The 27695-nt window shown below is 38.5% G+C and overlaps 1 protein-coding gene across 1 annotated transcript in view; it reads left to right on the top strand.

The window, feature by feature from the left end:
* LOC111155853 (dynein cytoplasmic 2 light intermediate chain 1) overlaps positions 1-27695 on the top strand; it is a 42628-nt gene that overhangs the window by 2767 nt on the left and 12166 nt on the right. Inside the window, exons 3-10 of the mRNA XM_022516272.1 lie at positions 11437-11471; positions 13843-13912; positions 15818-15906; positions 20327-20513; positions 21435-21503; positions 22118-22195; positions 26180-26256; positions 26858-26928. Of these exons, the coding sequence (XP_022371980.1) occupies positions 11437-11471; positions 13843-13912; positions 15818-15906; positions 20327-20513; positions 21435-21503; positions 22118-22195; positions 26180-26256; positions 26858-26928 (676 nt within the window). The remainder of the gene's footprint in view (positions 1-11436; positions 11472-13842; positions 13913-15817; positions 15907-20326; positions 20514-21434; positions 21504-22117; positions 22196-26179; positions 26257-26857; positions 26929-27695) is intronic.

Genomic DNA, 27695 nt, shown 5'->3' with positions numbered 1-27695 from the left:
TAAATTACCCGGCAGAGGATTCCTCTTTCCCCCAAAGCACCATAGATGTTAATTCAATGGCCACAGTTTTGGTAACTTGTACAATTGAAACAAACTTATAGATGACAGAAACGTGAACCAGACAGAACATGATACATTTACCCTTCACTTCTCCTGACTAGGGTCACAGAAACCGAAGGAAACCTGCAGATACTCTAGTCATCTACTCTGGGGTCCATGGGATATGTCTTAGGGCCAGTAAACTCTGGATGTGTATGCAGAATTGTGTGTGATTGTGCATCACTGTTGTTGTTGTTGTTGTTTTATGGGAGATAGGTTCTCCCAGCATTCTAGACCCTTTGAAAAAGTTAAGAGCCACTATGAACAGTGGTTGTGTACTTTAGGTTTGACTATCTCTAACAATGGAGGCGTTGTCTTCCATAAGGCAGCCTGGTTCCATTTGCCTTAATTGCTAGTTAAGAAGAAAACCTGAGTTTCATTGTAACTTCCAATGTTCCTAATTCTGACCTGTAGAAGTATATAAATACTTGGTATTCCTAATTCCAAGGTCCTAATTCCTGGTCCTAATCCCGACTTGAAACAATAGAGGATTAAGTCTGATTTTTCTTCTGCTTTTTAAATTTTTAATTCTTTTTAAAATGCCCTTCGAATAATTAACAGCAGCCACTTTGTCTCCCTGAGTGTGTTTCAGCTTTAATATCTTCATTTCTTTTGGTCATGCCTTCTGTGTCGTGGATTCTCTATCAGTCATGGATTCTTCTGTCATAATTTTATTAACTCTCAACTGTCATTATACTAATGTGTAATTTTCAGGAGGGAACAGAAATTTGGAGGTTTTGCTTCATTGCAGTAGACTAGAAGGTCTGCCAGCTTCTCTTTTTCCAGATGCTACACTCCTGTTATTGTATAGAAAGATTCTAATAATCCCATAACTCTGTTCACTAAGATTGAGCTTGAGATCTGCCTTTCTCATATATGCCGTGTTGTCCTTAGTTTTCTTAGATTGGGTCCTTTGTTACAGTCTGTTTGTATTTTTAGTTTTATTAAACTGATTCACATGTGTGGTTTAAAAGATGAATAAAGTAAATTACCAGACCTCTCCACATTGTTCAGGGCCTCTCCTTAAAGCAGCCTTTTTAATATCTTTTACTGTTTTTTCAAAAATAATTTACTTCTTTATTTATGAAATAACTTATAGGCTATTTTTAGACTTAAAATGTTAGACACTATCTTGAATCTTTGATAATAGTAAAAGAGAATTTAGTTCTAGCTCTTTTTCTATGTTTTGTTTTGTTTTGAAGTAGTCACTACACCTAACATGGGGGTCAAACTTACAGCCGGCAGATCAAGAGTTGCAAGCTCTACTGACTGAGCTAGCAAGGTGCCCCTAGTTCTTTTTCTTTTAAACGCTCATTTCTAGCCCTCGTCTGCAACATAGTTGTTGTTATAATGTAGGGCGAAATCAGTATTCAGTGTGAATTTATTATTTCTAAAACTTGTTTGCTGCTGAGCCAAATGGATTACTTTCTCTTTCTCTCTCACTTTCTCTCTTTCTCTTTGTTTCTTTCCTTCTTCCCTTCCTCCCTTCCTTCCCTTTTTTTAAAGACTTTATTATTTGACAGAGAACACAAGCAGGGGGAGCAGTAGGAGAGAGAGAAGCAGGCTCTCAGCTGAGCACGGAGTCCAGGGCAAGGCTCAGTCCCAGGACCCTAGGATCATGACCTGAGCCAAAGGCAGATGCTTAATCAACTGAGCCACCCAGGCTCCCTTCTATTTTTATTTTATTTTATTTTATTTTTTTAGATTTTGTTTATTTATTTGAGAGAAGGAGAGAGGACCCTGGAGGGGATGCTGGAGAGAGCATCCCAGGACCCTGAGACCATGACCCAAGCTGAAGTCAGATGCTTAACTGACTAAGCCACCCAGGCACCCCTCTGTTTTTGGGGGGTTCTTTTTTAAAGATTTTATTTATTAAAGTGCATGTGCACAGTTAGGGGGGCGGCAGAGGAAGAAGAGGAGAGAGAATCTCAAGCTGACTCCATGCCCAGCACAGAGCCCAACTTGGGACTTAGTCTCATAACCCCAAGATCCTGACCTGAACCAAAATCGAGAGTTGGATGCTCAACTAACTGAGCCATCTAGGCACCCCACTTTCTTTTTCTTAAATAACTTTTTCAGGAGTTTAAAAAGGCCTTGTTTTTTTAATTTGCTTAGCTTTTATGTGTACCTGAGTTTTTATATGCATTAGTTATTTGTTGCTACTTAATAAATTACCCTAAAACATAGCAGCTTTTAAAATGGCAGACATTATCTCACCTGGTTTATGAGGGCCAGGAGTCCGAGAGCAGCTGAGTTTTGTGGTTCTGGCTCAGCGTCTTTCGTGAAGTTGTAGTCAAGATGTCATCTGGGACTAAAGACATGTCACAGCTCAACTGAAGAATAAGTTTCCAGGTTGTTGACATGGTTGTGGCAAGAGGCCCGAGTTCCTTGATGGCCATAGGCCACGCTTCAGTTCTTCACATACATTACATACATACTTCACATATATCTGTTTCCCCCAGAGCAAGAGATCCAAAAGAGAGCAGGTGCCCGGGATAGAAGCCGCAGCCTTTTATAACCTAATCTCAGAACTGACATGCCATCACTTCCGCCATGGCTATTGATTACAAAGACAAACTCCAGTACGGTGTGAGGGACCACACCTAGATGTGAATACCAGCAAGGGGGAATCGTTCAGGACCATCCTTGAAGCTGGCTCCCCAGCTATGTGTTGCTAATTCTTTCCACAATCCCCAACAGGCATTCAATATAATCTTCATCTAGACCGTTGTATCAGATCATCTGAAAGTTCCCATTTCCATGCAGAGTCCTGCCACCTTTTGACCCACTGTGCTAGTCTGTGCCATGGTTCACAGGAGTGGCTACATAGCTACCGTATTGCCCCAACATCTTGGAAATTCCCTTTGCCTCTTTCTTGAGTTGGAACTTTAGTTTCCTGGATCATGTGTCTTCCCTGTTCTTGGTTTACTCACTTATCTTGATGGAGCACATTCTTTTGTCGTTTCCTGGGAAAGCATTACATGGGAAGTAAAATTTATGAGACCCTGTATGTCTAAAAATTCCTTTATTTTCCCTCACTCTGGGTTGAATGTCTATCTGGGTATAAAATCCTACATTAGAAGAGTTCCTTAACCTCTTTCTTATCCTACTTTCTGTTTGAGTCTGGATTGTTTCCTTTGGGAGGGACGGAAAACTGAATTCAAACTGATGTAGGCCCTCTTTTGAATAGTTGGTATCCTCTTCACCATTAGACTTTATCTGTATTCCTCAGTGATGTGTACATGAGATACCATATATTAATTCATTTCATACGGTCAGGCAACAGTCTACCATCACAACATTATATCTGTTCTGCTCTTTATTTTCATCCAACTGCACCCTTCTTGCATGTTTATGAATTTCCATATAAATACACAAAGTGGTGCTGTATTTTCTTTCCCCCTTTGTCTCTCTTTATCCCTTTACACCATATATTGCACTCGTAAGTCTCATGCCACAAGCTCTGGTAATTCATATGAGATCATTTTGCTTCTCTGTGATAATACTGCACTTATTACTCCCCACACTGTTGTGTATCTGTAGCTGTAAAAATTCTTTCTAGGCTTTGTCTCAGCTGTTTTCTCTTGTGAATTACTTGGACCCTCTTCCATTATTGTCTTAAAGTTTTTCTTAATGTGATACCTAATGACATCTCAATTTATTTGGAATTTTTCTCATTCTCTCCACTCTGATTTAGATTGTCAAGTCTCTAGTCATGGTCTTATCATCCTCTTGACATAGGTTTCCTCTCTTATCAAGTGATAAATCATTCCAGACCTTAGGGTATGGGCCAGAAAACTTAGTCGTTAACTAGCCTTTTACTTCCCAGAGCTTCTGTTCTCATCTCATACCTCATCCTCTAGATAGAAGAGAAGTGGGAAGGAAATGACTTGACTTGTAAATTTTTCTTTCTCCAATTTTCTACAGTGTATCATCTGGTTGTGAGACGATGCTTCCCAGCGCTCCTTAAGAGATAGCAGATACTAGTCACAGTCTTCCACATACATCTTACTGGTCACGGCACCCTTTTCTACTGGGCCTGAAGATGAAATCTAATCCAGCATTCCAGGAAGGTGTTGACAATTCAGATAAAATGGGTTTGTCATCTCTGGCTCTAGTAATGTTATTTATCACCACACAATTAGGAGAAGTCAGCTAAAACCCATGGGTTGATATGTGCATGGGTGTAGCATAACCTTCAGATCGACAGAGAGCTGATTTCATGTGGAATACCACATTCTGTCACTTGAGGTCTTAAGAATTACACACCGTTAGGAAGAAGTTAATTAAATAATTTTGGGGGCACCTGGGTGGCTCAGTTGGTTGAGCTTCTGCCTTCAGCTCAAGTCATGATCCCAGGGTCCTGGGATCAAGCCCCACTTTGGGCTCTCTGCCCAGCGGGGAGCCTGCTTCTCCCTCTCCGTCTGCCTGCTGCTCCCCTGTTTGTGCGCTCTCCCTCTCAAAGAAAGAAAGAAAGAAGGAAAAGAATAAGAAGCAATTTTGATTAACATATGAGGGGCGCCTGGGTCGCTCAGTGGGTTAAGCCTCTGCCTTCGGCTCGGGTCATGGTCCCAGGGTCCTGGGATCGAGCCCCGCATTGGGCTCTCTGCTCAGCAGGGAGCCTGCTTCCTCCTTTCTCTCTCTCTGCCTGCCTCTCTGCCTACTTGTGATCTCTGTCTGTCAAATAAAAAAAAAAATCTTTGATTAACATGTGAATATTCTGACTGAAACATGATTGAAAAATATTCAGATGAGGGAATGTTAACAAATAATTATTTTATTGTCTAATGTTATAACTACATTTTAAAAATAATATTTAGACATTTTACTCAAATTCATGGTCATGGAGCCATTGAATTTGAAGTTGGTAAACTAACTTTGTACTTAGCTAATACCATATTTAGCAGGAATTAGAAAGTAATTATTGATCTAGGAAAAATTACAAGGGTAAACAAAATGTTTAAGAAATGTTTTAACATGGTTTTTATTTCATAAGTTGAAAACATTCAGGTCTTCTATTTAATTTCAGTATAAAAGCCAGGGTTCATTTAGATAAGTCAGGAAAAATAATAAATATCTAAGCATCTAGGTTAATAAGTCAGTGTCTTAATAATATTCATATTTTGGATTTAGTTACTTTTAGGATTATCATTTAGGAATAATTGGATCACGTGAATGATGTCTGTCATAGGGTTATTTGCTACTGTGGAAAGCATGAGGAAAACACAGCAGCGCATCCCCAGGACCACTGATTGGTAGGAAGAGACCTCTCCCTGCTCATTTTCTGTTTTATTTAGCCAAGGAGACAAAAAGTTTTTGGAAGTGACCGTATGGAGCAGAAACATGTATCATGTCTTCATGCAGCTTTGCTTGACCCATAGCAGTTCTTGCCAGGAAGGCAGAACGCCTGGTGACACTGTCTGAAAGAGGTCGAGGCTTGCAGATCCAAGATGCTGGAATTTATTTGGCATGATAGTTCATTTCTATCTGGGCTTCCTATTACTCTTCTACTTTTGTGCTTCATGCTACCACATAAGGACATGTTGACAGTGAAACTTTCTGGAATTAAGCTCTGCATCAGCGAGGCTACCTCTTTACCAGGTGATATCAGTGGCCAGGTAGCCAGAGGACTCCCCTATCTTGGGCTGTGTCCCAGAAGGCCCCTCCCCGCACCAACAACTGGACATCCATCATTGGGAGATACCATACAGAACATTAATATTATATAACCATAAAAGAGTTGTTAGTAATGAAAGGAAGGAATATGAAGTTAATTGAAAAAAGCAGGACAGAAATTTTATATACAGTATGACTATATGTCTATAAAAATACAAAGATAAATAGAAATATGTATGGCAAAATTTTACTCACTTTTTATTTTGTTTTTAATTTCTGTATTTTGCAAAGATATCTTATTGGCCCACTTTTTAAAATCTGAACTTAATTGTGCAAATAAAATTTTCATAGGGATCACTTATATTTTAAAATTTTAACCCAACTCTAGCATATGCACACATCATTTCATGAGTTTATTGTTGTGAGGAATGTGATTTTTGCCTTGGATACAGTACTTTTCCAGTTTCCTACTTACTGCTATATAGATACGTACACGGATTTAAAACAATGAGTAAATAACTAGTACTAGTCTTATGGCACGAGTAAATTTCTATTACAAAGAGTATTCTGTGTGGGGCACCCGGGTGGCTCTGTGTGTTAAGCCTCTGCCTTCAGCTCAGGTCATGATCTCAGGGTCCTGGGATCGAGTCCTGCATTGGGTTCTCTGCTCAGCAGGGAGCCTGCTTCCTTTCCCCTCTCTCTGCTGCCTCTCTGCCTATTTGTGATCTCTCTCTCTCTGTCAAATAAATAAAAAAATCTAAAAAACGACAACAAGAACAACAAAGAGTATTCTGTGTAAGAAGCCATCTTTCAAGTGGCTTATCCTAATAGTACTGATTAGGGACACAAATTTTAGCACACAAATGCTCACACCTGAAATGTTTCATCAGCATCCCCAGTAGTCACTCTCTGTTAACAGTTGTTCTAAACTTTGTTGTTGTGACAACCCAGTCCTGTTTTATTTGTTGTTTGTGAAGCCACCCTTTTCTTTTAAAGAGTAGAATGTGGCCTATTCAAGCTGGGTGTTTATTTTCATTTATGTAAATCAAAACTAATTTTGCTTTTGAAGATTGGCAAACTCTCTTGACATAGGTAGAACTTTTGAGGATATTGTTCTCCCTTTTTTGGTCATTAAATGTATATTTTAATGTTCAGTTTTACTCACAATCAAGGGAATACAAATTAAAATATAGTAGCATGTTCATCTACCAGATCTGAATTGGCTATTTTCCCTTCATAAGCACTACCTCATTAAGGAAGGGACTACCTTACGATGGTTCCCAGCAGTTGAGGCTCCCTGAGCTCGCTCACTCTGCAGCAGACCATCCTGGGCTGGGTATCATGGCGAGGGGCGGAGAGAGAATGGAAACACATGGGCATCTTGAGGCCCTACCTCAGAACTGGCACCCCAGAGGATATTGTTCTTTTTTTTTTTTTTTTTTTTTGAGGATATTGTTCTTTAAAGTATCTGAGTCCATGCTTTATGCAGAACAATATTTTGAAAAATAAAGAGAAGCAAGCAATTAATGCTTCTATTCTTCAGCTAATCGTAATCATCCTTTACCAGAGTAACTAACTGCCTTGCTGCCTTCTCTCGCTTTCCTGTACTTCTGTTCATCCATTCAGTAGACAGCTCTTGAACATCTTCTGTGTGCCAGGCATCCTGCCTGACTCTGGGGAAATAGAAATGAAAGATATGTACTCTGCTCTGCGGGAACTTGCTTGTTAGTACTTGTACAGCATCGCAGCAGACAGATGCTGTGATGGAAACCAGGGCTCTCACCTCAGCCTAAGAGGCTGGATGACTGGGAAAGCCCCCTGAAGAGAGGGTGATGTCCAGAGCTTAAAGAGTAGGAAACAAGGAAAAAGAGTCATTCAGGTGAAGAGGAGAGAATCAAGAAAAACCTATGAAATAGCAGTTGCAATAAATGGGAGAGAGAACATGCTAGACAAATGTGACAGGATTGTCTGTCATTGCTGACTGCTGTTTTGATGATGGGGATTGAGAATTTAGGTGACAGCATTCTGCACAGCATGTATAATTTTTTTCCGTCATCACTCACTCACGTGGGTACAAGCATGGAGGAGAAAGGAGTTGATTGAGTTTATCAGGGTTGGTTTTTGCCAAGTGGGTGCAGTACAGAGCTAGAAAGCTTGGGGAGGGGGTGATTTTTGCAAGGGTGATTATAATGATAAACTGTGGACTGTAGGATGGAAAAGGAGAGATGTGGAGGTAGGAGGGAGTCGATGGAGAAGGAGAAACGTTGATGGGTCAGTGGACTTTGGAGGCTTCTTACTAGGGCCAAAGAGTTGTTACTTTGGGGATCCCTGAAAAAGTAGTTGGAGAATGTGTTGTCATGTGTGATTTTGGACGTAGTTTCCAGTGGTGACGTGATTGAAGATGTAACCTTGGAAGCGATGTATGGCAGAAGTGGAGTGAAGGGAAGAGTCTGTGAGGAGGCAGAGGCACTGAGACGTCTGCATGTTCGGTGGGTTGCCCATGCCTACGTGGGTGTGAAGTTAACAAGGCTAATGACAGGAGTTGGGAGAGAAAGGGAGACTGTGAGCCAGAGAGGATGACGAAAACCGTCACAGTAGACTGGTACAAACCTCTAAGGCTTTTGCAAAAGGAGGGAAGTAGAATAATTATTTAAAGGGGGCGGGGGGCGGGGGCATGTGGGTGGCTCAGTCAGTTGTGCCTCTGACTCTTGGTTTCACCTCAGGTGATGATCTCATGGGTTGTGGGATGGATCCCGTGTTAGTTCCATGCTCAGGGGGGAGCCTGCCTGAGGATTCTCTCCCCCTGCCTCTCCATCCACTCACGCTCCCTGTCCTTTCTGTCTCTCTCAAATAAATCTTTAAAAAAATAATAAAGGTGACATTGGGGAGGAAGGAGAGCCCTGAAGTACAGCCCTGAAGGTGTAGAAAAGAATAGCCTTCTTTAACAGGATTGCAGAGGAAGTGGTCCAGAGGCAGCCATATTTTAGGTAAGGCCAGCAGGTGGAGAGCACATTCTGAAGAAGTTGAGTTTACTGGGGAGTTTGCTAATCATGGAGCTGAAGCTATAGAGTGGAAGGATTTTGGAAGAAGGGAGGGGGTTTATGCCTGATGAAGGGATGCATAGAGGATTATGGAATTAGAGCTTCAGAGAAAGACTGGACTTCCGATGTCACTGAGGTAATGGGAGGAAAGACAGGATTCATTCTGATATCTCTAAGTGAACTTGTATTAGGTCAGTGTTTACTGAACCAGGAGAGCTAGGAGTCTCTGGATCTACTCTCAGAGGACACTAAGTTCACTAGTGATTTTAAAAAATTTGGATCATATTTTAATGATAGTCTAAAAGTTTATTTCAGTGCCCAGAATTGAGTTTATGTTTATTTGGAATTACCACCACATAATACTACACATTTACATGAAATTATAATCAATATTCAAATCAACACTATAGGACCATGAGACTTTGAGAAAATTGGCTAATTATATCTAAGATTCCTTCCAATTCTAAAATGCATTCATTCTGATTCTGTTTTTTCTTGTACGTAGAGTACATTAGTTTTTAGGTGTAGTTGTCTCCCCTGCCTGCAAGGGATATGTTCCAAGACCCCCCAGTGAATCTCTGAAACTGCAGATAGTACTGAACATAGTATATACTATGTTTTTTTCTATACATACCTACCTATGATAAAATTTAATTTATAAATTAGGCATAGTAAGAGATTAACAACAATAACAAATTAAACAATTATAACAATATAATACAAGTTGCATGTGGTCTGTCACTCAAAATACCTTACTGTACTGTGCTCACCCTTCTTGTGATGATCTGAGATGATAAAATGCCCATGTGATGAGATGAAGTGACGGGAATGACATAGCATCTGCCTTTGGCTCTAGTCATGATCCTGGGGTCCAGGGATCGAGCACACGTAGGGCTCCCTGCTCAATGGGGATTCTGCTTCTCCCTCAGCCCTTTGCTGCTGTTCATGCTCGCTTGCTCTCAAATAAATGAATAAATCTTTCAAAATAAATAAATAATCTGCAAACCATCACCTAGAAGCATTCACGATTAGCTTAGCGATACCCCTCTGGATCTATTTTTGTGTATGTGTTTCTGTGCCTCTTTCTGAATCTATTTATGTATGTGTAGGTATGTAGATCTCAAAAAAAGCAGGAAAAGATACTTTAAAAATTGAAAACAGGGTTATGCTAATATATTATAAATGTTTTACCATGTCAGTAAATATGTTCCTATATCATCATTCCTAACAGCTGCGTGTTATTCCATTCAAGGACTGTTGTAATTAATTTAGCCCATCCCCTGTTTGGGGACATTTAGGTGGCTTTTAGTTTTTCACTTTGATGTAATACCTGTCAATAAACATCCTCCAATAATTTACATTTTTGGTCCTATTTCAATTATTTATGTTTCCCATTATAAAAAAGTAATCAACTTGATCGTATCCCGATATAATCTAGAGTAATTTATTTGTGATCATACTTTTTTAGTTAAAAAAAATTACAGGTTTAGGGGCGCCTGGGTGGCTCAGTGGGTTAAAGCCTCTGCCTTCGGCTCAGGTCATGATCTCAGGGTCCTGGGATCGAGCCCCGCATCGGGCTCTCTGCTCCGCGGGGAGCCTGCTTCCTCCTCTCTCTCTGCCTGCCTCTCTGCCTACTTGTGATTTCTCTCTGTCAAATAAATAAAATCTTTAAAAAAAAAAAAAAAATTACAGGTTTTTAAGGACAACACATATCTAGTCAAATGTTGTTTTTGTCAGTCTGGGATTTTCCAAACTATTTTCCTTGGAACCCAAAAGCTTCTTCCATTGGAGCTTCACCTGCTGCTCCTCTTGTATCTCTTTTCTTGTAAGAGTTTTTTTTTTTAAGTTTTACTATTAAGAAAAAAAATCAGGGGCGCCTGGGAGGCTCATTCATTAAGCATCTGCTTTAGGCTCAGGTCACGATCCCAGGGTCCTGGGATTGAGCTCCACATCGGGCTCCCTGCTTGGTGGGAAGCCTGCTTCTCCCTCTCCTACTCCTCCTGCTTGTATTCCCTCCCTCTCTTGCTGTCTCTCTCTCTCTCTCTCTGTCAAATAAATAAAATCTTAAAAAAAAAAATCAGTGATTTAGCCACTAAGCCAATCCCTAAGATGTAAAGTTAAGTTTCATGATTAGTGGCAGAGATGACCAGAGCCTATATGTTCTGACTCCTAACAAGAAACTTAGAATAAGTTTATTTTCTACAAATAAAATGATAAACAAGAAATGCTCTAACCCAGTATCTGGATTGCTTACTTTGAACATATTTGCAGCATGTCCTTTATTTGTAATCTTTCTTCTTTATTTCCACTTCAACAATTGGAATTAAAAACATTTTAGAAGACACTAATCATCTGCTTAACCAGTAATTAGCATTGATGAGTAGAGAGAAAATTTCAGACAGCTGTCAAGTTGACCACTAAAGTGAGGTATGATTTGCTAGTATTTGTCATCTGCAGGACTTCATAATTATAATAATAGCAGTGTAGTTACACTGTGATGGAAAGTTGACAGTTAACTTTTTCCACTTATTAAACTTGGAACAATTCTGAAAGTTTCTAGTTTCCAGGTAATTTATCATTCAAGTAATTAAAATCTATTTTTGGCCACAATTATGAACAATAACAAAATTTTACATGGTGGATGACATTAACACAGTATTCTTTCTTTTTTAATTTCCAGGGAAAGACTACTATTATTCTAAGGTGTCTTGACAGGTAAGTGTTATGTTAACCTTTAGACTACATTTTCTGTTTGTTCTAGTTGTACAGGGCACATTAGATTCTAAAAGGCATATGGAAGGAGAACAATTTTGAGGCCCAAATAGTATTAATTCTTAGTGAATCCTTAGTATGGTCTTTAAGAGCTTCTTTAAAGACAAAAACAACAATAAACAAATAAAATATGTGTGCATATTTTTTGGTATATATAGACATATATACATATATATAAATATGCAATTTGTAGATATAAACACACACAGGATTAGTGTTGAATTTTTCTATTTGGGGAAGAAATGAACATAACTGTGATACTACTTACCTGCTTTTTGGCTGTGCTACTCTGATACTTGGTTTATTATTTTACCTAGCCCATGATTATTGAACATTAATTCTAATATTTAAATTGTCCATGGAAGCATCTTTGAAGCACAGTGTTGTTCTTCAAACTGTACCTTTTACCATTTGTTTTTTATACTTCCTAATCTTGTATATGGCCGTCAGATTAAGATTTGGGTTTATGATCAGTGGGCACTGCAGGAAATGAAAAGGAAAGTCTTCAACTGATTTTGGAAGAGATCCCTTCATTCCAATACCTATGTCTCATAACTTCTCCAAAAACATCAACATAGATGGAATTTTCTCTTAAGGTCACATTAAAGAAACATCATCCATTTGAAAAATAAAGAATTCAAATAATAGAATCCTGACTTTGTGTAATTTCCTTTCACCAACAGAATTGTTTCTTGGAAGAACCATCCATACTGACACCTGTATCATCTTTCCATCCCCAGGAATCATGGCTCTTTCTAGACCATATGTGTTTCTTTTTACAAATAAGTCTTCTGACACAGTATCAGCTTAGGCTGAAATATGACACTGAACTGAATTTTAGTTCCTTGGTTGTCTACTTAGAAAAAAAGACAGTTCTGCCTATTATATGTTAAATACCAGAGCTTATAAATTTTGTCTTAAAAGTGGCAGTCTGTTTTGTAAAAGAAAATTGGTACCTTTTAGGACATACAACCAAGGAGCGCCTGGGTGGCTCAGTGGGTTAAGCCTCTGCCTTCGGCTCAGGTCATGATCCCAGGGTCCAGGGATCGAGCCCCGCATTGGGCTCTCTGCTCAGCGGGGAGCCTGCTTCCTCCTCTCTCTGCCTGCCTCTCTGCCTGCTTGTGATCTCTCTCTCTGTCAAACAAATAAATTAATTAATTAATTTTTAAAAAAAGGAAATACAACCGAACATCTTACTATATATGTATCAAAAAAATATATATGTAGGGATGATAAGCAAAATACCTAATAAAGATAAATATATAAATCGCAAATTTAAAAATGATTTCTCTTTGTTCTCCAAATTAAAAAAGATATATACCAATACTGTTCACCCTTAAAAAGGAAGAAAGTTCTGATGCATGCTACAGCATGGGTGAACCTTGAGAACATTATAGTAAGTGAAATAAGTCAGTCACAAAAAGACAAATACTGTGTGATTCCACTTCCGTGAGGCATCTCAGAGCAGTCAGATTCACAGAAACAGAAGGTAGAATGGGAATGGTATTTGCCAGGGTCTGGAGCGGGTGGGGGGAAATAGTGAGTTGTTGTCTAATGGGTATACAGTTTGTTTTGTAAGATGCAGAAAGTTCGAAAGTTTGTGCAGCAGTGTGAATACACTTAACGTTACTGATCTGTACACGTAAAAATGGTTAAGAAGTAAGTTTATGTTGCGTGTTTTTCACTACAATAAGAAATGAAATCAGTAAATAAGTAGATAAATTCCATAAAACTGCCTACCAAGCAGTATTAGCTGCTGTGCCAGTAATTCATCAAGTCATTTGTCCATTTTTAGGACTTGAGGTAATTTGTTATTTTGCAGCCTCTCACTAGTTAAATGATGTCTGTGTTTGAGTCCTGAGTTCAGATAGAGAATTATATTAAATCTTCCATTGATGTCTTCAGTGAATCGATAATCATTTGATTCCCAGCTCCCCACGTCAGGGCCGAGCACAAATCTGGTATCCGCGCCTCCCCTGTGACCTGAACGCCGAGAGCTGTGCCCTGACATGGCGCCTGCCCTCGGCAGCCACACCACCTTCTCTGCTTGCCCTGTCAGAGCCCGTGAGGGCTACCGCATCGTGCACGTACCATTTTTTGTCTCTGCAGCTGTGAATAAAATCCTTGAAAGTGGTTTTGTGAAGGCTTATTTATTTTTTATATAAAATTTTTAGCAGTTTTACCTCAGTGCTATTCCACAAAGTAACTTCTCTCCCTAATAGAACAAGTTTTTAAGAGGAAGCAAAAATGAATTGGGTAATATGATAGCATAAGAGAACGCATGATGGTAACACTGTCTGTCTTTATCATGCAGGGATGAGCCACCAAAACCAACCTTAGCTTTGGAATATACATATGGAAGAAGAGCAAAAGGGCATAATACAGTGAGTGGTTTTTTAAGTGATACTGCTGTGGGGCGCCTAGGTGCCTCAATGGGTTAAGTGAAACTGCTGTGCCTGTAGATGGAGAAGTAATAATGCCAGCTTTGTTTTAGATTTTTGTCATCTATAATCAGTAAACATAGCCAGTTGTACACTTCATAGCTATGTGCTTTTAGACTTCAAATGCACCTTTGCAGTTGTGAAGCCAACCCAAACTGTGAAAATAATTTAGCCTTCTTCTGGGTTGTGCCTTAAAATGCTGGAGTAAGTTTCCGTTGTAACTTTTTTGTACAGTTTTTGGACATATTATTTTAATTGTGTTAATGTGACTTTTTCTTCTTTCAAGTGGGAATAATATTGTTACATCCTGTCACCCCCAAAAATCTGCTAAAAATACGAGTTTGACCTGTAGAATATTTTTAAAAATATACTATTCAAGATCCAAATTATTAGCATTTTTACAAGTATATCTTGAAGTTAGTAAAACTATTTGAGACCTAAGGCCATAATTGGTTACAATCCTATTTTCACTTGTTTGAGTGTCTACTCAAAGGAAAGTTGGAGATTAGTCAGGACAGGAGAGTTTATGGCATATGTTAGAAGGATAAAAAAAAAATCTGAAATAGAATCCTCATGTGGAGTTCTCCCATGAAAAGAGGTCATTTCTTAGAGTTAGGTGTATGGAAGAACAATCATACCGCGCTTCTCCTGTAAGAGACAAATTCTTACAGATTGATCTAGTCCAAATGTTTGATCATTAGTTAAAACTGCCTGTTGCTAGATTTACCAGTGAAAATTGGTTATTAAGACTGTGATATTAAAAAGAAAAGAAACAACATAATATAGTGAGTTGTGGGAAAACCTTGTTTTTGTGACTCACATGAATTTTAATATGAACAAAGACAGAGAAATGGGATTATCGTTTTCATTGGAAACTTTGAAATAACTTTCATAGCTTCACTTTTGAGAAGAGCTCTAAAAACTTCCCTTGGTCAAATTGTGACTCAAGGGAGATTTTCCAGTGAAAAATTATTTCCCCCATAAACATTAGTGATTAATATATTAACAGCAAATATTCAAATATCAATAGCAAAACAGTCTTAGTGATTATGAGATGATATTTTGTCAAAAATACATACTCACCTAAAACTTGCTTTTTAAAAATTAAAAAAAAAAATTTTTTTATTGACATATAATGTATTATTAGCCCCAGGGGTACAGGTCTGTGAATCGCCAGGCTTACACACTTCACAGCACTCACCATAGCACATATCTTCCCCAGTGTCCATAACCCAGCCACCCTCTCTATAACTTGCTTTAACGACTGTCTATCTCTTCCAGGTTAATGGCAATAGATATATGAAAACTCATGTGACTTTCTTTTTCCCCTAAACTTTGTGTTGGCAAGTTGGGCTTTTCCATATTTGTTCTGGAAGATTTAATGTCTTTCTCAAATTTAATGTTCCCTAAGAGTTCCAAATGGAAGCAGTGTGTCTTCTCCTCACACAGACATGGTGTCCCAAAGTCTCCTGAGCAACCAGGAGGAAGCAGAGAAGCCATTAGTTAGCAGTCAAAGAAGGTTGTCACGGAACAGATGCTCTTACTCCCGAGCTACATGGCTGCCTCACCGTTACAATCCCCCAGTGCTTAGGAGTCCTCTGAAAAGGGAATTGGTTTTTCTCTCTCTTCTTGTTCTCCACCTACTGTGTTAAGGTTTCATCCTTGTTTTTTTGGAATAGATGTCTCAGTGCATTTTGGGAAGAGAAAGAGGGACGCTTTGAATGCCAAGAAAAGGTTTATTGAGGACTGCAATATTTTGTATCCATAATTATTACTGGCTGATGCTATGAACTTAAGTAGTATTGAAAAATAAAATAATAATAACATGAAAAATACCTGTTTTTTCAGCCGAAAGATATTGCTCACTTCTGGGAACTAGGTGGAGGAACGTCTTTATTGGACTTAATCAGCATCCCCATCACAAGTGATACCTTACGGTAAGTGAGCCCAACCCAGGAACAGTTGTTCGTCACGTACCCAGTAGTGTCCACGAATGAATCTGCCTGGGCTGTTGGGAGTCAGAATTTGAGGGGGCGGTTTTATGTTGCTGAAGGGTTACACTCCCTTCCTTTCTGTGCTCTTCAAGTGTCATGCTTTCGAAGAGATGTTTAAAAAAACCAGGGTTTGGCCTGTGCTGACAGCTGGCATTCCAACTGGTAACCTATTTTGTAAGCCTGCAAACAAACAAGATATGTCAAATAACACTTGAGCAATGAATTCACTTGGCAAACATAAATTTGAAAACCTTGGTTCTTTTGAGTACCCGCCTGAGTGTGAGCTAATTCAGCCCTTTGTGTTTTCTTCAGCTGGATATTTAAATCTACCTTCGAATTTAATGCTAATTAGTATCACAGAAGCTTTACGCAAGGGAACAGTGACTTAGAGGAGGGACAAAGTCTCTCTATTTGCTGACCTTAAATAGGAACTTGAGGAAAACCTCAAACTCTCTGGTTGTGTTTCCTGACAATGACTCCCACATGTTGGCCAAATCAGATGTGGAAAATTGTGACATTTCTCACAGTGTTCCTGGGAATGGCGTCTTAGCCAAGGAAAACACGCATTTTTCCATCTGAAATATCTTACTCTTGTCAGAGTTTAACAGAAACCATTGCTGTTGCCTGGACCCGATACAAAGGGCTTGACAGTTACTTGTTACATTTCAGCTGTTAAGCTCTTTAGGGCATGGACTGATTTCTCTTGAACAGAACAGTTGTTTTTCCATAAGCTAGCTGGTTGCTGATGATGTTGGCTTTATTTATCCAGTGATAGTTTCTTCTTTTAAAGAAATTTCATTTGCTGTCTTTTACTTGTTACAAAAGTAGCATATGCTCATGTAGAGATCTTGGGAAAACACTGAAAGGTAGGAAGAAGGTAAGAGCACCCATAATCACCTGAAAATAACTCTTGTTAACATGCCAAGGTATTTCTTTCAGTGTCCTCAGCCTTTATAAATATACTTTGTACAGTTTAGGGATGTTTCCTATGTGTGTTTAGATCTTGCTTTTTCACGTATAACCACCATTTCCCCCTGACATTATTTTTCAGCAACATGGAATTTTACAGGTATATAGATGTTCATTTGTCCTCCTTTAACAGAGACAAATCATGGAGGCCGCCTGGGAATGAGGGCCACTCCTGGTGGTGTGGTTGAGAGAAGGCAAGGACGGGAGAGATGCTGAGGAACCAGAGCTGCCAGGCATTGTGGCCTGAGGTGGAAAGAAGAGCAAATGGCTGGGCGCTGCTCTTACTGGGTTGGGAGCTGGCTCCAGTTCTGACCATGACTCTGTCCCATCACCCTGTCAAATGATCTCACTCCCCTCCTCTGGCCCAAGAGGCTCCAGGCCTGATGGCCTTGTGGAAATTCTGCTTTCTGCAGGAAGCCACATTCTCCCACAGCTTCTTTAATGCCTCACTTTGTGAGCTCTTGGGTCTTCGTTCCCTGGAAGCCCAGGGCAGCCGTGGCTTGCTTTACGAGGGGAGGTCAGGGTTCTGATAAACAGACGGAAGGGAAGCTGGAGGCCTGCATCCAAAGTAGTTTGCTGAGTGCTTAAGGAATTCATGAAAAACATTTCACGTCTAATGTTGTTGCAGATCTCAGAGTGTTTTGTGACTGGAATCAATTTGATACGTAATTAATTTCCTTGTGTTGGACAAAGCCCAGCAACTTGTGAAAAATAATATTGCCAAATGCTATTAGATACTGTTTATCTTTCATGCAATGATTATAAGTGCATTAAACAGACTTTAGATAATTTGTAATGGAGCATTTCCTGTGGTTTCATTCCCTGTTTAAAGAGGTGGTTGTGTTAAAAAAAAAAAAAAGGTTTTTTGTTTTTTTTTAAAATAAATATGAGATCATGCCATTTGAGACAACATGGATGGACCTACAGGGTACTGTGCTACATGAAGTAAGTAAGAATGAGAAAGACAAATACCATAGGATTCCACTCATAAATGGAATTAAAAAAAAAAAAAAAACAAAAGCAGAATCAGATACGTAAATACAGAGAACACACTGATGGCTGCCAGAGGGAGGGGGTGGAGGGATGCGCACAGTGGGTGAAGGGGAGCGGGAGATACAGGCTTCCTGTTATGGAATGAGTAAGTCACAGGGATAAGAGGCACCGCATAAGGAATACAGTCAGTGATAGCGTAATAGTGATGTAATGGGACGGACGGCAGCCGCACTCTCAGTGAGCGCAGCATCGTGTATAAACTTGTCAATCACTAAGTTATACACCTGAAACTAATGTGACATTCTGGCAACTATACTCAAAAATTATTTTGCTGTTACTTGCTATGAAGGAAAAATAACACAGGTGTGTACAGTGCAATGGAAATACAAACTTTAATTTTGGAAAAAGGTTGAATATTCTGTTATGTTTTCACTTAAAGTTATTTTTTATTTGGAAAAATAATCAATTTTTGGTTACATACATTTTACCAGAGTAAAAAAGTGAAACCATAGTCAGTGTTTTTTAAACAACCATACTAACCCCCTACAATAAATTTAATTTCTTATTATAAAGATACATATTATTTATTAATATAGTCAAGTAAAGCTATTTTGGTTTTATTTAGTAGATCTGATTAGCTATACAACTTAATGACATGCTGATTTTATAGAAAACCTCGATAATTACTGTCTAAAAGACTATTTTCTGAAGTTAGACCTATAGTATAGAATTTAGTTACTGTTTCGCTTGAATTACACAAAATAGCTGGTTTTTCTCTAAGCAAAAGAACTGATCTAATTATAAAATGACTAACATGTATTGTAATCCCTTGCTATATCTCACAGAATGGTTGCCCTGTTGATCAGGGGAACATACTGGCTTGTGATTATGGCTCTCCGTACTTACTATGACCATGTTCTGAAATACTGCTAGATTTGTTTTTTGTTTTGATAAAATGTCCTCACATTTTATCCCTTGCCACTTTTAAGTGTACAGGTTAGTAGCATTATGTATCTACTCCTTGTGCAGCCATCACCACTATCTCCAGATTTTTTTCATTCTCCCCAACTGAAACTCTGTCCCCATGAAACACTGATTCCCTACAGTCCCCTTCCCCGGCCCTTGGCAGTCACCTTCATATGTGCTATGAATTTCTGTGAATCTGACTACTCTAGGGCCCTCCTGTTCATTAAGTGGTGTGGTACTTGTCCTTTGAGTCTGGCTTCTTTCACGCCACAGAATGTCTTCAGGTTCACCCGTGTCAGAATTTCCTCCCGTTGGTATTCTGCTGGGTGGATATACCGCATTTTGTTGAGGCATTCAGCCATGGATGGATATTTGGGTCATTCCCACCTTTTGGCTATTGTGAATAGTGCTGCCATGAGTGTTGGTGTAGAGATACGTGTTCGAGTCCCTGATTTCAAATACTCCCGGAAGTGGAATTGCAGGATCATATGGTAATTGCTTAATTTTTTGAGGAACCAGCATTTCACATTTTACATTCTCCCCAGCAATGCTCAAGGATTCCGATTTCTCTGTTTTCTTACCAGCACTTGTTATTGGTGTTTTTGTTCTGTTTTTGTCTTACCATAGCTATCCTAAGGAGTGTGAAGTGACATCTCTGTAAGGATTAGGGGTATTGGGCATCTTTTCATATGTTAATGGCCGTTTGTAGATCTTCTTGGGAGAAATGTCTGTTGGTGTCTTTGGCCCATTTTTTCGTGGGTTTGTTGTTGATGAGTTTGATTTGTTTGAGTGACAGGAACACGAGTACACATTCATGTGATGATGGCAGTGGTGTGCATGGTCGCCAGGGGTGTGCATTCAGGGAGGCCCCATCGTAGAGCAGGACGTGTGGCTCTGGATCTACAGCTCTACAGTCTACTAGTTCTATAAATCTGCGCCTCAGACTTCTAATCCATAAGATGGGCGTCATAACATCTTCTCGGAAGGGTTGTTGCAAAGATTTAGTAAAGGAGATAGTCCCCTGCCTGGGGCCATCCGTAGATCTGTTCTCTGTGACCTAATTGTCATGTTGTTGCTTGTGCTCTCATTCTTCGTTTCCATTCTCTAGAGGACACAGTAAAATTGGATCGGATCATCACATTGTTGGACCTGATTGCTTGCAGATTATTTGAATTGGATTATTATTAGTACAAACAAAACCTTCAGTGTCACTGTTGGTTATAACACTTAAATATCACTAGAGTAAAGTGCTGGAATAAATAAGGCTATAACTTTGGGCTGTCTCTGTGTGTGTTTTGTCTTAGAAAAGTGCTATATGTTTTGTTTAATCTTTAAGCTATAGTGTTATTCTTAGAGAATAAATTTCAGTATAATAAGGTTTCAAAACAGTAATTACTTTGAGTCTTTTTTAAGAAATGTTTTTTTTTTTTTTTAGGACATTTTCTCTTGTTCTTGTTTTGGATCTTTCAAAACCTAATGACCTTTGGCCCACCATGGAAAATCTGTTGCAAGCCACAAAAAGCCATGTAGATAAAATGATAATGAAACTGGGCAAGACCAATTCTAAAGCAGCTTCTGAAATGAGACAGAAGATGTGGAGTAATCTGCAGAAGGACCATCAAGTGAGTTACTTTTGGGGTTATTCCCGGAATCCTTAGCCCCATACACAGTTAAAGATAACATCACAGACAGCTTCCTTAGATTTTTATGCATGATTTGAAATGCATTTGATGGAGATGAACTTGTTCACTGGAAAATTATAGCATTTTAATAAAACCTCAGTGAGAGCAAAACAAGGAAAAAGATTTCTCATGTCTTCTTGTTAGATATTCACTGTGATTGTTATGGCATATTATACCAATCAAAAGAAATAGAGTTTTGAAGTAGTAGTTTGGTATTGATTTTATAACCTCCGTAAAATGAAGATAAAAAACCGGACTGTACAAAAGTCACCTGGCAAAGAGCAGATGAAGCTACAAGTTTAAGCGATGAGTAGAGTTTTCACAGCCTTCATTGTTACTCTGTAGTTTACATTCATTTAGTGTCTGTCATATATCCAATATCTTTTGATTATCTGACAACTAACTAAATTATAAAGTTGCAACGATGGTAACACAGGTCTTTCAGTACAACCATGAATATCATTTTCTAGAAAACCTGCAGCACTATCTTACGTTGCCCAGCTTTACATAGGGAATATGAGGATGAAACTGATAGTTTATGGTTTCCATCCGTGCAGCATAAATGCTACTGCAACAAAGCTAATACCAAATAGTAAATAACAAAAACAGGCAGATGACATGTTATTTAAGAAAATAGGACAGAATATAACAAATAAATAAATATGGTAATTTAGGAATTGCCATTTCTTGTTCTATACTTGTATATAATTTAGCAAGTGAAAGTTAAAAATTTAGACAACCTCTATGTCAAGCCAAATCAACATTTCTAAAAAGACTAAAATGGTATATTTTAGAAGTAAATAGAATTTGCTGAATACATAGTACGAAGCAATTATAATAATCAATAAAATATGTTAACAGGATCGTGAATTAATCGACCCATTTCTAATACCTCTGGTCATAATTGGAAGTAAATACGATATTTTTCAGGTAAGCTTTTCCACTTCTAGTTAAGGTGGTTGTTTATGCTTACCCAGGCTTTATGGTAGAGGAACAAAAATTATAGTGATATGAGAAAAATGACTCTGGGAGGGAGAGGTCAAGGAGTCACACATCTTAAGGATTTTGGAAAAGAAGACATAGTGGGGAAAGAAAATATGTAAAGAACAATACATCAGTGGAGTGGGGATAAGGCAGTCGGAGGGATGGGTGGATTGAGAAACTGAATCTTTGACCGAGTCACTGAGGGATAGGACTGATTTCCCAACTTTTAAATTGAAGAAAGTGGAAAATTGGTTTCTTCTTATCTTTGCTTGTCAGAGAATCCCTAGGGTATTCCACACTGTAAAATGTGTGCTCATATCTAAATTCTATTGAGCTAAGTGTTTAAACAAGAAAAGATCTGATGGCTATAGTTCTAGAAGGCTGCAGCTACTGTTCAACTCTCTATAGGAACAAATATCAGGGTAATGGAGTCCTACTCCTCAGGGTATGTTCCAAAAAAAAAAAAATCATATATTTCTATACTTGATAATTTTCACCTTCCTGCTACAAGAATTTAATTTTCTCAACTTGCTTTTTCTTTTTAAAACGTATTTCTTCAGGATTTTGACTCTGAGAAGAGGAAGGTTATATGCAAGACCCTTCGATTTGTTGCACATTATTATGGAGCATCATTAATGGTTCGTACATTTCTTATCCTTTGGCTTGAGTGTGGGCAGCACCAAACTTAGAAAGATTAGCAATTTGATGCACAGTTGTAAATACTAATGTTTTTACTAGGACACATAATCCCATCCTTCCCTTTCCTACTGCCTCCAAATCCTCTTGTTACAGAATGTTTGGTAATGTATTTCTAGAACATGCTCTGCTAGATGGCCAACCATGTCTTCAGAGCAGTTGCTTATGACCATAAACCCCAGTCAGAATCTCGGGCAGATTCTCTGCCAAGCGTGGAACCTGACTTGGGGCCTGATCTTATGACCTTGAGATCATGACCCAAGCCAAAATCAAGAGTCAGATGTTCAACTGACTGAACCACCAGGCCCCCCCAAACCCCGATCAGTCTTAAAGAGATAAACTGGCTATTAATTTATTCAATTTTAGTTTCCCCTTAAGAATTAGAATCTGGAGGGGCATCTGGGTGGCTCATTGGGTTAAAGCCTCTGCCTTTGGCTCAGGTCATGATCTCAGGGTCCCAGGATCGAGCCCTGCATCGGGCTGTCTGCTCAGCAGGGAGCCTGCTTCCCCTGCCCCTCTCCGCCTGCCTCTCTGCCTACTTGTGATCTCTGTCAAATAAATAAAATCCTTAAAAAAAAAAAAAAAAAAAGAATTAGAACCTGGGGGCCCCTGGGTGGCTCAGTTGGTTAAACGACTGCCTTTGGCTCAGGTCATGATCCCAGGGTCCTGGGATTGAGCCCCACATTAGGCTCCCTGCTCAGCGGAGAGCCTGCCTCTCCCTCTCCCTCTGCCTGCTGCTCTGTGTACTTGTGCTCTCCTTCTCTCTGTCGAATAAATAATAAAAGTCTTAAAAAAAAAAAAAAAGAATTAGAATCTGTCTTCTAAGAGAAAAGAGAAAAAAAACCCTTTAACAATATGTTCTTTTTTTAAACTTCAAAACAAAACACTGTTGTAGGGGTTAAAACCATGAACTTGAGAGTCGTGCTACCTGGGTTCGAATCTCATGACAGCCATTTATCAGATGAGTGATCTCAGGCCATGTCATCTCACTCAAGCCCCAATCTCCTCCAGGGTAAAATGGACAAAACCAGTGCCTTCTTCATAGGGTTGTTGTGAGGGTAAGTGAGAGAGTAAGGTGATGTGCTCACCACAGGGCCTGAAACAGTGTTCCTTAGTAAATGTTGCTTATTATAATAACTGTTACCCTTACCTTCCACAGCAGGAATAAAGGAGAAAGGGTATTCTTTAATGCAATAAGATATAAAAGCACTTTTATTTAAAAGAAATACTATCTTCCCATTTGAATGGTTTCTTTTTCCTGGTACATTAAAAGTGCTCAGAGGAAGCTGGAGACAACACGGTCTAACCCTGGCCTTCATGGCTAGGATATTATGACTAAAACTGATGAGTATGATCTATATTTAAAATTTTTATACTTCTGAAGACTCCAAATTGCATTGTGTATTTTTCTAAAAATCAATACCTTTTATGTTTATACTGTATCTGTTTGTATATTAAATTGACAGAGTGCTTTGGAAATTCTTTTTTTTTTTTTTAACTGTTTCAAAGAGATATGGGGAGTTTAAAATGAATGTATCTAGAATACAGAAGCAAAGACCATGGATCTTGTAGTTTCTTATTTTTACTATAAGATAAAGCCCCACAGTTAGTTCTGGTTGCTTAGCTGAGGGAACGCTCTATCTTTTTAGGAACAGATCACATTTATGACCAGTTGGAATCTAGTCTGGTCCTATGTGGACAAATTTTAGATCAGCCCAGGCCTCAGCAGGTCTAGAAGGTCCTACGAGATCAGGGTCTTCTAGGGAATGGATTTCAGAAAAGCTTCATCTCAGCTTTCAGCAAGCTAGAGGGATGAGAGGTTGGGTTAGAGGAGCCCTTCTGGACCAGGAGAACCATAATGATGGTATAGCTTCCCAGACCAGGAAGAGAGTTACAAAGCCCCCTCTTTCCATTTGACTTCTCGTCTTCCCCACCCCCCCCCCATTCAAGAGAATCAGTTTGGTGCTGCTTGACAAGATGGATGGATCCTCAGCAGTTATCTCTTTAGCCCTTTAGTTGATCCTTTCTAATTCTTTCAAGAAAATGGACTCACCATTATGAGCAATCTAACAAAGTTAATAAAAATTTAAAAATAGAAAGACATGGATAGGGGCGCCTGGGTGGCTTAGTTAAGTGTCTGCCTTCTGCTCAGGTCATGGTCCCAGCGTCCCAAGATTGAGCTCCACGTTGGGCTCTCTGCTCAGCAGGAAGCCTGCTTCTCCCTCTGCCTCTGCCTGCTGCTCCCCCTGTTTGTGCTCCCATCAAATAAATAAATAAAATCTTTAAAAAAAAAAAAAGAAAACATTGATAAGTAGGACCAGATTCAGTGGAGATCTGCCAGGATGGTATGAGACTTAAAAATGTGATGTGTGGGGGTGCCTGGGTGGCTCAGTGGGTTGGGCCTCTGCCTTTGGCTCAGGTCATGATCTCAGGGTCCTGGGATCGAGCCCTGCATTGGGCTCTCTCCTCAGCAGGGAGCCTGCTTCCCCCTCTCTCTGCCTGCTTCTCTGCCTACTTATGATCTCTCTCTCTCTCTCTCTGTCAAATAAATAAATAAATAAAATCTTTTTTAAAAAATGTGATATATGAGGAGGAGTATAAAATTATCTTCTGTCATCTAGAATGTGATAATGCTCTTTAAATATTCAAAGGATAGGTATTAGAAGGAATCCAAAAGGATTAGGGACTAGATATTCTTTGCTCTCTTCGAGTCAAGAACAAGGAATCAATGGAGCAGAGTTTAGCTCAAAATAAGAAAGAACTTTCTAATACTACCATTCTCTGAAAAAGGAATGAGTTGCTTTGGGAGATGATGAGTTCCCGTTGAGTTTATCCAAGCAGAAGCTCTATAGCTATTTGTGGAGGATGTTTCAAGGCAATTGATGTGACAGATTGGGGGGGGGGTCAGAAAATTTCTCATGTCCTCCCAGCCCTTCTGTGAAATGACATTTGTGATGAGGTATTTTCCTTTCCACATAGGAAACAAATAATAATGCTAATAAAGTTGTGTTTTAAAAATTCAGGGTTTTTTTTTTATATTTTTAAGCCTCAAAAGTATTAAAAATGTTTCAATTTTCAAAAGTCAATGTATTAAATTTTATATATTCCTGTGAGTAAATACTTTGCTTGGGATCCTGTCCTTAATCCAGAATGAATCTTACCCTGAAAATTGATTTTTTTGCCTTATAAAATTACTTTTCATTTTGCTTCAGGGTTGTTTTTCCCACTTTCATACATCTTAGCCATTCTGATTTGGCTGAGTAACTTTTGGTAATTCCAAAAATCAAATCAAATTTCCAAAAATCCAAAATCAAGTCTTAAAAGATTTGTAGAGTAAGCACATGTCCTGATGTTCACCTGAGGTCTCAGCTTAATTATTAAGAGTATCCACCCGCTTTCATTCTCTGGAGTGTTCTGGTTATGGTCACCCTAGTTCCCTACCACCGCTGAGAATGTTTAGTAGCTTACTTTGCAGACTTAAGGGCAATTCTGAAGAGAAGTTAAAATATCTTTTTAATGAGTATCAGTATTGTTGAACTAGTCTGTAGTTTCCCTGCTGGCTTTTTGGAAGACAGTAATATGCCCGTGGATGGAAAAGTTATTTATGATGTATACCTCCTATTTTCTACCAACCAGACTGTATTTTAAAATAATTATCATCCATATGTGGGAGTAGCTGAAATGATTAGTACATACACATGTCCCTTCAGTATTGTGCACTCAGGAAGCTTAAAGAATGAGTTAAAACAAATTTATTGAGATTATTTTCCTTTTTTCAGGCTGCTGTCTGCTCTAACACAAGTGTGTGTTGGGCAAATAAATAATAATACTGTCTGCAGTTTGTACTTGTTCAAAGCCATATTGTATTTTACCTGTTTCTGTGATTTGAAAGCACAGCATATATTCTCCTGATTTTATTTTTTTAGTTTACCAGTAAATCAGAAGCTCTATTACTAAAAATACGTGGAGTTATCAACCAGTTAGCATTTGGCATTGACAAAAGGTACTGTTAAACTATACTTTTTGTATCTTTTTAATTTTTTTTTTGCCAATAATCTCATCTGATTATTGTTCTCATCTCATTATTGTTTCTTCATAAGAAAGTATCCCCAGGTGGCTATTCTTAGAGAAATAATTTCATATTATTTCCTATTTCTTGTATTGTTTAAATATTTCTCAAATTTTACAACTAAAATGTTATATAACACTTAAGAGACTAGAATAAAATAATACTATTACAGTTATTTCACTGATTTCTTCTACTTCTCTCATTTTAGTAGCTTTCCCTGTGTTACATTTTCTTATATTGATTAGGAATCGAATTGATCATTGTAGTATATATATTTTTCTTAACATTGCTACTTTTCTTGGTTTTCATTTAAGGTAATTTGGGTCTGTCACTGTTTTTTCCCCTATAAAACTTTACTGATGCCAGACTTTTAATTTTTGAAAAAGCTTAAGTAGATATTCACTCACTCATTTGGGGACAGTGCTCTCTCACCAGTGGCTAGATATAAAACTTGGCTCTTGTATTTACAGTAGAGCATGGCAGGATATTCGATTGCTAAACTAAATTAGACTCTCTTTTCTTCTTACCCATGTAGCAAATCAATATGTGTGGATCAGAATAAACCACTGTTTATCACAGCAGGATTGGATTCTTTAAGTCAAATAGGTTGGTGAACTTATTAAGATTGTTCAATCTTTTTTTAATTGCTTATTGATTTCATCCTAGCCTGTGTTCACTTCATCTCCAACAGACCACCATTTCTGAGTTCATTATCATTGCTGTTACTTATGCATTTATTTGTATACACAGTATTGATGCAGCATGCATCACATTGACATATTTGTAATGGAAGGAATGTTGCCACATAAGAAACTGATTTTGGATCTCTCTTTCACTAAAAAATTTTGCAGGTATTTTCTTTTCCTCACTGATTTCCTGGTGCTTTTAAATTTTAGCTTGTGGGGTTAAAAGAAAACCAGAAACACAAGAGTGGTCGGGAAAGTGAAAGCTATATATTACGGTCCTTGATGAAAAAAGTGATGGACTAAACCAGAAAAGAACAGTTGTACTAATTATGTATGCTTTAATTCTTCATTATGAAAATAGTTTGCTTCATTATGAAAATAGTTTGCTTCAGGTATTTCCTAAACTTATGAACATTTTAGGCTTGTGAAGCAGAAAGAATTTGAAAGCTTTATATAATCAAGCTCCTTATCTTCCCACAGAAACTACTTTCATTGTGGAGGTTTGGGGCCTAGCAACTCCCTCTACTCAGGGGCTGACATAGTTTGGTTTTAATGCTCTTGTAGATAGTAGTTTTGTTCTTTATTTCTCATCCATAATTACTATTACATGCTAAAGTTGACTGGACTTCAAATGTAAATCTTTGTAATGAGATTATAGATTGAATTGGAATGAAAAGAGCAGAGGTT

Source organism: Enhydra lutris, unplaced genomic scaffold, assembly GCF_002288905.1.
Source record: "Enhydra lutris kenyoni isolate GAN:26980312 unplaced genomic scaffold, ASM228890v2 scaffoldscaffold44, whole genome shotgun sequence".
NCBI lineage: Eukaryota > Metazoa > Chordata > Mammalia > Carnivora > Mustelidae > Enhydra > Enhydra lutris.
The sequence above is the reverse complement of the archived record's forward strand: the minus strand, read 5'-3'. Positions and strand labels throughout refer to the sequence as shown.